Source organism: Penaeus monodon, chromosome 16, assembly GCF_015228065.2.
Source record: "Penaeus monodon isolate SGIC_2016 chromosome 16, NSTDA_Pmon_1, whole genome shotgun sequence".
In the NCBI taxonomy this organism is placed as follows: domain Eukaryota; kingdom Metazoa; phylum Arthropoda; class Malacostraca; order Decapoda; family Penaeidae; genus Penaeus; species Penaeus monodon.
In genome coordinates, this window is record NC_051401.1 from 39,054,005 (window position 1) to 39,064,004 (window position 10,000).

Here is a 10,000-nt window from a genome sequence, read left to right on the forward strand (position 1 = left end):
GCTCTCGGTAGAAACTAAACAGCTTGTGCAAAAACGTAGGGTCATGAAAGTATCATTAAACTAAGACTATAAATAAAAAGAAGAGAGAAGATGTACGAAAATACAATACTCAAATAATAAATGAAACAGTGATCTCAGGTACCAGCATGAAAACAGCTAAAGGGGACGCGGAATAGGGAGAAATCAAATGTATGCAGTAAAGAAACCAGACGGAAAAGTGACATATAATAAGAATGAAATCATAAGAGTAGTGGAAGACTTTTACAGGGATCTATACATGGATAGAAGCGAACGCGGTAACTAGAAACGTAACTAACATAACAACAGGAGAAATAAATGAGCGCTTAAAGGCACGAAGAGAGGGAAAACAGCAGGTGAAGACAGAATTAGTATACATCACATAACAGATGCAGGAGAAATTGCAACATTGAAACTAGCCAATATTTTTAACAAATGCTCTCTCGACGGAAAAACAATTATTTTTATATATAAAAAAGGGGATAGAAAGGATCTAAAAGCTACCGCTCTATAAACCTCCTTTCAGTTACAAACTGTTCACAAAAGACATCACAACTCACATCTCCGACAGTCTGGATTCTAACCAGTCTAGAGAACAGGCAGGCTTCCGCAGTGGACTTTCAACAAGGGACCTCATCCACACGCTCACCCAAATAAGAGAAAAAATAAACGAATATAGGAAATCCCTGTCTATGGCATTCATCGATTACTAAAAGGCATTTGACTCTGTACAAATAACAGCAGCACTACAGGCTATTCGAAGACAAATAGTAGAGTATATTGTAAAATCTTGGAAGATATATACGAAGATGGGACAGCAACCATCAAGATCCACAGAGAAACTAATAAAATACCAATTAAAAAAGGTGTTAGACTGGCCGATACCATCTCAACAAAACTTTTTACAGTTCGTCTTGAGGAAATATTCAAGAAGCTAGAATGGAACAAAATGGGTATCAAAAAAGGGGACGAATACCTAAACAATCTAAGATTTGCAGATGATATTATTCTCTTCAATGAATCTCCATTGGGATAAACAAGAAAAAAACTAAGGTCAGTTCTACAGTAGAGTTCAATTCGATCACTAGAGGTAGTGGCCAAGTATATATATACCTAGGACAACTCGTTCAGACAAACACATCTAGCGAAGAGGAAATTAAGCGACAAATCAGTCTATGCTGGTGTGCCTTTGGCAGACACAGTAGCATACGAAAAGGCTCCTTGCCATTATGTTTAAAAAGAAAAGTCTTTAACCAATGCGTCCTCCCAGTTATGACCTATGGATCAGAAACATGGACTACAACCAAATTACTGGAGAGGAAACTAATAAGTGCCCAGAGAGGGATGAAGAGATTGGTGCTGGGAATTAGCCTAAGAGATTGGATGAAGGCGACGTGGATTAAGGAACAGACAAAAGTGTGAGTATCAAAAAGAAAAAAATGGTAATGGCCACATCACATATATGGGAGTAAGGATGACAGATGGACAAAGAAAGTATCAGATTGGGCTATAGATAACATAAAGAGGCCAAGAGCCAGACCAATGACAAGATGGTGTGACAAAATAACTAAATTTGAGGGCCCATGTCTGGAAACAAAACACGCAAGACCGACAAAGTTGGAAAAGATTGGGAGAAGGCCTACGTCTTGCAGTGGACTGATTCAGGCTGATGATGATGATTGATGATATGTATGTGTGTATAATTATATATATATATATATATATATATATATATATATATATATATATATCTAGAGAAATTATCATGTATAACAAATGCAGGTTCATAGTGTTCAAGGGGTTATTTAAAAAGCATAGTTCAAGCTCGGTTAACAGCTGTGGAAAGGTTAAACCGAATATTTCTGAAATATATACATGGAAAATTGCACATCAGCGAAGATTACAAATTCCTAACACAGGAAAGACCCAGTAACCCTAACCATACATAATGAATGTTTTCATTATGCCAAAATTATACTGAAATATTTCTACGACACGAAATAGTCGTCCACAGGTACCACCTTTGCCCTGAAATGGTTTATGGCTCAATCAATTACTCTTATCACCTTTTTAACCTGTCACTTCAAGGAAAGAGAGCCATCACTTCCAGGCTTACCTGTTGGAAACCATGCCCACCTGCCGACGTGGCCGTTGTCGGACCCGCCCACCCACACGCCGGTGTTGTGGTTACCTGAAAACAGCAATGTAAATTAACGTCGCTGAATCTCCATGGGTCAGGAGTAACACATTTCATGAACTTGCTATTGTGTGTGTGTGTGTGTGTGTGTGTGTGTGTGTGTGTGTGTGTGTGTGTGTGTGTGTGTGTGTGTGTGTGTGTGTGTGTGTGTGTGTGTAGGTGTACATGTGTTTGTATGTGTGCGTGTGTAGGTGTAAATGTGTTTGTGTGTGTGAATGCAAAATGCCTACGCTTTGACTGCCGGTTCATTCCCGATCTCGCCTATTCTCTCTTCACCTCATTCCTCTTGTTATCTCTATCAATCCCCTCAGCATCGTCATCTCCGCCATGTTTACTGTTACCGCTCATTTAGGAACGTGAGCTTCACCTCAGTATTAAAGGCTTTTCCTTTCAACGTAGCTGTTATCCTTCTGCCATTCAAAACTCCATTCATGTTTATGCTTTCCTCACTCCGTTGCCATGTTTATTGCTTTGACTGTGGATTGCATCTGGCAGGGATTTTTTTTCCTTTCCTTAAATTGTTTTCATTTCCGTATGTTCTTCTAATGGCATCAAATCACACTTTCTCGTTTTTGTTTATTCACAAAACCACCACATTTCTTGTATACAAGAAAAGCAAAGGGTCTTTTTCGTATTGCATCTTCCTTTTACTTATTTTCAATATTTTTTTAAAAATATCTGGAGCATCTAAAGATTGATAGTTAAGGCAGTTCTACGTCTTTTTTTAAGCTATTCATATAATAGAGGTGGTGGCACTGGCAGTAATAACAGTAGGCTAACAACAGCATGAATTGGCAACGATCAGGTCCTATAACTAGAAGAGATCACAGCTGAAGGAGAGACCTACGGAGTGGACACCACGAGGGGATGAAACGGGGTTAGGAAGAACGGAAGATGGAGAGATAAGGTAGAGGAAAATGTAAAGTCAAATCTAAAAGTTCAGGAGAACAAGATAGACGAGAATGACAAAAAAATCAGCTGCTTAGAATGACAAAAAAATCAGCTGCTTAAAAAGGAACATGTCCAGCAGGGGATGGCAGTATACCAAAATGAAAGAAAATTTGAGAAAAGCAAAAAAAAACAGCAGGCAGAAAGAGTATGAATATTGAAAATGCCGTTGCTGCTGCTGATGCTAATGAGGATGGTGGCGACGCTTATGGTGGTGCTGTTGAAAATAATGATAATGAAAATGATAATTATGTAAATGGCGATGATTTGATTAGTTTAATAATACAATTTATTTACTGATAGGAATAATAGTGTTTATATAGATAAAATCAATGATGATAACGATATCAATTACCTTTATGATCATAACATTATTATCATTTCTATTAGTATCATTATTATATTATTATGATGATAATCATTACTATTACCCTCACCATCATAACTGCCATTATTATTGTTGTTTTGTTTTTGTTGTTGTTGTTTTGTTATTATTATTATTATTATTATTGTTATTATTATTATTATTATTATTATGGTGATAATTTTTATGATGATGATTGATTATCATTATGAACATTATTATTTTAATGAATAGTAGTGGTATCATTTTCATTACTTTTATTATCCTTACTATCATTATCATTATCAATATTATTATCATTATCATCAAGGGGATAATGCCGACAGGGGCGCATGGCCGCATCCACCCTTCGCTTCCAGCCACGAAGGTCCCTCATGGCGAGTCTCCAGGCAGGTCCTTGGCCCATCTCTAACTCCTCGCGACAGGACTGGTCGAGCTGCCCAAGCCATGACCTCCTGGGTCGTCCCTCTGTCCTCCTCCAACCAGGATTGTCTCGCAGAGAGACAACCTGATGGGCAGGGTCATCCACAGGGAGACGAGCTAGGTGCCCATATAGCCTGAGTTGGCGGTCCCGGATTATGCAAGTAACAGGTCCCACGCCAGTCTCACGGTGTAACCGTCGGTTGGACATATGGTCCTGCCAACTGTACCCCATAATCCAGCGAAGGGACTTGTTACAATAGGCACGTAGGTTGGTCCTTCTGCATAGATATCGACATCTCCAAATGCTCTTGTTGATCGAGTTCATGGCTCCTGCTGCTAGACTAATCCAACCTTTTGGTCTGACAACCCAGAGACATGGACTAAGCTACCAGGGTATGTAAAGCTCTCTGTGATTTCAGTTTCCTCACCGCAAGCATGTATCGATTGAACGGGTTCCCCTTACAGGCTCCCAAAGTCCTGAATCTTGGTCTTGGTCCGGGAGACTTCTCGGCCAAAGGGCTGCGCCTCATTGCTAAATGTATCAAGAGCCGCCAACAGTGATTCCAGAGACTCAGATAGGATGGCAACATCGTCGACAAAGCAAAGGTCTGCGACCTTGACATTGCCCATTGTAGTTCTATAATGACCTTGGGTAGTAGCTCTACCATTATCGATTCCATGCAGGTGTTGGAAAGTGTTGGTGCAAGGACACAGCATTACCTCACCCTTGAATTAACAGGGAAGAAGTTCGACAGGCCCCCGCCACACTTTACAACACTTTCAGTACCAGTCTATAGGCTTACTATTAGGCCAATAACCCGAGTCGGAATTCCCCTAATTCTCAGGATCTCCCGTAGCGATTCTCGATGCACCGAGTCAAACGCCTTCTTGAGGTCGATGTAGGCTGCAAACAACCCACGACCGAACTCACGACGGCGTTCCACAATGTCTCATAGCGCTAGGATACGGTCTATTGTGGACTTGCCAGGAGTCTCTGGTGCCTTAGTAAGTGGTCACGGATCCGTTTCAGAGGAATGTGGGCGAAAACCTTGTCTGACATGCTGAGCTGTGTGATGCCACGGTAGTTGCTACAGTCCAAATGATCCCCTTTCCCCTTCCAGAGAGGGATGGCCACGCCCCTCATCAGTCAGGGGGAATGGAACCAGACTGCCAGATGGCAGTGAAGACCGTATGCAAGCCCCGTGCCAAAGGTTCACCCTCAGCCTTTAGCAGTTCGGCAGGGATATCACAGATACGCCTGCAATTTCCACACACTTCAGCTTCGAAATCGCCATTCTAACCTTAGTTAGGGTAGAAGCTTCCTCGCTGATGGATGGGTCCGGCACAGGTATTGTGATACCACTTGCATCCAAACTTACTGTTGGAGTGTCTACCTGGTACAGCTGCTCAAAATACTCAGGCCAACGTTCACGAACCGCATCGCCATCATTATTATCAACCTAACTTTTATTATTAACAGTACCATCAGCATTATTATCCTCAACAGCAAAACGACCGAGCAACGCCACTCAAGGTATATTCCGCAGCTGCACGAAACCCAGGGAAAGTCTACCATGGAGAAGAGCGGCGTTGATTTTGGAGTTCGTAAAGCAAAACCAAAAACTTTCTCAGTTATAAAAACCGGCTATCTCATCTAAAGTAATCTCAATACGGTATTTTTGGCTGGTCTTTCGCCCGTCCATCACGTTGTTATACAGGGAGATTGCCTTTGGCCACGCTAATCTGCATATCGTTTAATATGTGCTGTTCTTTTTTGTCTTTTGACCCAGGCTGCTGTTGCCATTTCAGCATCCTAAGCACCGTTGTTATTTTTTTCTTGTTATCGTTATCATTCTCTTAGTATCATAATCAGCATCACCATTACTATTGTTATTCTCATCACTGTCATTCTTATTATTATTGTCATTATGATAACCTATATTATATTTATAATTTTTATTGTTATTAGCATTGGTGTTATTATCGTTATCAATATCATTATCCTCTTCCTCGCCATTGTGATTATTATTTTTATCATTTTATTATTATCATTATCATTATTATTGTCGCTGTTATAATCGCTATAAACATTATCATTGAGTACCACTTTCATTAATATCAGCATTACTCACTGCAGCTACATTTTGATTATCATTAATACATTTATTTTCATTAACATTAATATCAGTGACAATGATGAACATCATCAGGACGATTTTCATTATCTAACTTTCAGAATCATATCTAATAGGCCTAAGCAGAACACGATATAAGAACATAACAAAAACTTTATATATTAACATAACATAACAAAAAGAGAGAGACATAATTAACATCCCTAACAAGGAGGAACCAATAACACCACAAGACATCGAAGTCGCTTACCGTTAACCCCCAGCCACTGCTTGATGTGGAAGTTCTCCTTGGCCGATTCAATGCACGCAAGAGACACGCCCTTCCCGAACGAGTGGCAGAACTCCGAGGCGCGGTACCAGTTCAAGGGGAAGTACCCGTAGAAGTAGCACCTTCCCCCGATCTCGTGGAAGGCCATGGGGCAGCTGCGCCCGGATTTGTTCCATAATCCTGCAGGGTGAGAAGAAGGGTTAAAGGGGTCTTATTGTATGCTGTTGAATCGGTGTGCGGAGTTGGGTTTGAAGTCTGTTGTTGTTGATTTTTTGCTGTTGTTGTGGTCGTTATAGCATAAATTGTGCTCGTAAATGTATAACAGGAACCGATAGGTCTATTGTTTTTCTGTTGTGTATGGTGCATGGTGTGCTAGTAAATGCATGATGACTGCCTGAGTCTTTTGGACATGGTCGTCATATGTGTTGCTGTGAATTGCATTTCAGTTCCAATGCCGGTTGCCAGATGTGCCTGATTCTACGACCTTGTGGTAGGCGTGAAGTTAACCGTAGTCTGTGTGGCAGGCGTGCAAGTCTTCTGCTGGGTGACAGCTGAACCGTAGTGACCGTTGCAAGGGCAAGGTTCTTCTACCACTGGAACGTGAACCAACAAACACGCATTTTATATGCAACCTTTACCGGAGGTGGATTTTTTTGAGAGCGAATATTTGCAGGTCAGTTCACAAGTTTGAAACAACTCTTCATTTCCCACGTAAGGTGCGTGACAGAATGAATGGAAAATAAATGCACACACACACACACACACACACGCGCATATATGTATGTGTGTGTGTGCGCGTACGCGTGTGTTTGTGTGTAGGTGAGTGAGAGAGAGATAATGTGTGTGTGTGTGTGTGTGTGTGTGTGTGTGTGTGTGTGTGTGTGTGTGTGTGTGTGTGTGTGTGTGTGTGTGTGTGTGTGTGTGTGTGTGTTCGACAGACATATATGTACATTATACAAACACAGACGCACACGCATTGATAACTAATAAATAGATATATAAAGAATCCAATTCCCCGAGAATCTTTAATGTGTGTCAGTGTGATAGAAGAAGCAACCGAGACGAATAAGACTGAGATGTTGATAAAGGCGTTGCCAAGATCATGGCCGGCTGAGCATCCGGGCGGAGTCGCACCTGCTGGCTCAGGGTCGGCGGCGGGAGCTGTAGGGGGAAGGACAGGCACACAAAGGAACTACCGATGACGATGAAGTGTAGAGAATATGCTGTGTACAAGCGTTACATATTGAATACTTGCATGTAGTGTGTTCTATACATGGTAATCACAGGTAAAGTACATTACGAAAGGTCCGTGGAGAGTTATCACAACTCGTCAAAAAAAAAATCCATATTCACGAGGGTTTGTATTCTTTTCTCTCTCTCTTTTTATGTCGAGACGTAGAGGCTGAAAAGGGGAGAAGCCAGAACGCTGCAGCAGGTGGTAAAGGTGGCGGGTGTGTGGTCGTGTGGTCACAGTTAGTGATGTGGTCAACGGTAAACCACACTAAATGTCCACAAACAGGGATCTAGTTCAAGGAAAACTGATTAGTTATTAGCGTGTGTATTCAAAACATGTTGTTTTTTTATTCCTTCCACATAACACGCAACACACATTATAGGCCTATTTTGTTACTATTATCATTATGAACAGTTCATTATTCCAGGCTATTTCTACGTAACGCTCCAATGAGAACGTAATAGTAGCATGTGATTTTAGTTATTATCTGTTGCAGAGACAAACGACCTTGGCCTGAGTTTCCGCTTCCTGATAAGATTACGGATCAAAAATTATACTCGGAATTAATTAATACTGAAGGTCTTATTTGTTCGATGTAGTAGTGGTTCTTAATAGCGACTGTATCTTCTATCATCTGGAAAGCTGTCGGTTCCTCACAAAAAAAAGTTAAATCCGCCTAACCTAATATCCATTTCTCTCCATCTCTAGAATATAAGAAAATATATAATTACACTCATTAGTTTTAAAAAAATTGCGCAAAGAAAAAAAAATCTATTAATCTCAAATAACACATCTGACCTAGAACAATAACATATCCCCGTTTCCTCTCAAAAATAAGCAACCCAAACAAACAAGCAGATAAACTCACTGATTTAAAAAACAAGACAAAATTTGCACGAAAAACACCCATTCATGATAAGCGGGCTCGTTCAGGTCAACACTCACAATAGCCATCCCTCATCTTGCATAAAACTGCCAGAACATATAGTGGCTGGAATTAATCGAAACATTAAATATGCTTTAAGTTTCTTCAGTGCATAAGCCGGGCGTGCCAGTTAGTGTTTGTACTCGCACATGTGATCAGCAAGCCGGGTAAACATGTGCTGACTGTACGCAGCATCAGGCTTACGGTGACCCAGTTAACAGAGCGCGTAACTGACGTGCTGTGATGCTAAGTGTGCAAGTCCACCGCAAGTCTGGCCGGCTATTTTTTGCACGACGTCTACGTTGTCACGTGTGTAATTGTTCGTCTGTTTTTGTTGTCTTTGATTTATGTGGGTGTGCGTGCGGACGTGTCCTGTGCTTGTTAGTATACGCACGCTTGATTTGAGACTTTTTTCAGCTGGGGAAATAGAACTGAATTACTTCATATAGACACAAGCATTTTCATTCGTCCATACACTTACACACTCACTCACTCACTCACACACACACACACACACACACACACACACACACACACACACACACACACACACACACACACACACACATACACTCACTCACACACACACAGATACAGGCACACACACACACACAGTAACAAACAAAACGCCCCCTCGCGCGGGGCAGGCAGGTGCGTGACAGCGAGTGACGGGACCAGGAATGTAGGGTAAGCCGTCAGACGGAGCGACCGCGGACCAAGTGCGGACTCCGTGCCGCGGGCGGAGAAGGTTCCGTTGTTTAATTGCGCTAAATGCCTTTTGATTTCCGCAATTGTCACTTCCGCGCGATTGAATTTCACTCGTTTTCCCCGCGCGCCGAGATTCGACATGGGCGAGTCGAAATTCGCGAGGGAGAAATAAAGCAGAACGTGGAAGGAATTATGTGTGCTTCTTTTTACACACAGCACCGTGTAATGGCGCGATATATGGCACAATCAAGTGGGGAGCGTCTGTTCAAAAGATCTTGTGTTTTTGGAGCAACTCGCAGGTCCGAGGTTAATTGTAATGCTATCTGGGAAATTGCTTTTCTGTTTTGTTTTGTTTTTGAGAGAGAGAGAGAGAGAGAGAGAGAGAGAGAGAGAGAGAGAGAGAGAGAGAGAGAGAGAGAGAGAGAGAGAGAGAGAGAGAGAGAGAGAGAGAGAGAGAAGAGGGAGGGGGAGGAGGAGGAGGAAGAGAGAGAGAGAGAGAGAGAGAGAGAGATAGAGAGAGAGAGAGAGAGAAGAAGAGAGAGAGAGAGAGAAGAGGAGGGGAAAGGATGGAGAGAGAGAGAGAGAGAGAGAGAGAGAGAGAGAGAGAGAGAGAGAGAGAGAGAGAGAGAGGAGAGACAGAGAGAGAGACAGAGAGAAGAGAAGAGAAAATAAAGAGAGAGAGAAGAGAAAGAGAGAGACAGAGAGAAAGAGAGAGAAGAGAGAGAAGAGAGAGAGAGAGAGAGAGAGAGAGAGAGAGAGAGAGAGAGAGAGCGAGAGAGA

At 41.8% G+C, this 10,000-nt stretch overlaps 1 protein-coding gene across 2 annotated transcripts in view; it reads right to left on the minus strand.

The window, feature by feature from the left end:
- Positions 1-2,053: 2,053 nt before the first annotated feature.
- LOC119582779 (galactose-specific lectin nattectin-like) overlaps positions 2,054-10,000 on the minus strand; it is a 22,213-nt gene continuing 14,266 nt past the window's right edge. The window contains exons 3-4 of one of the 2 annotated variants that reach the window (XM_037931219.1): positions 6,336-6,533; positions 2,054-2,209 (exon numbers count right to left, since the gene is read on the minus strand). In XM_037931219.1, coding sequence (XP_037787147.1) covers positions 2,097-2,209; positions 6,336-6,533 — 311 coding nt within the window. In that variant the 3' untranslated portion in view covers positions 2,054-2,096. The remainder of the gene's footprint in view (positions 2,210-6,335; positions 6,534-10,000) is intronic. The other variant, XM_037931218.1, reaches the window with a different exon arrangement.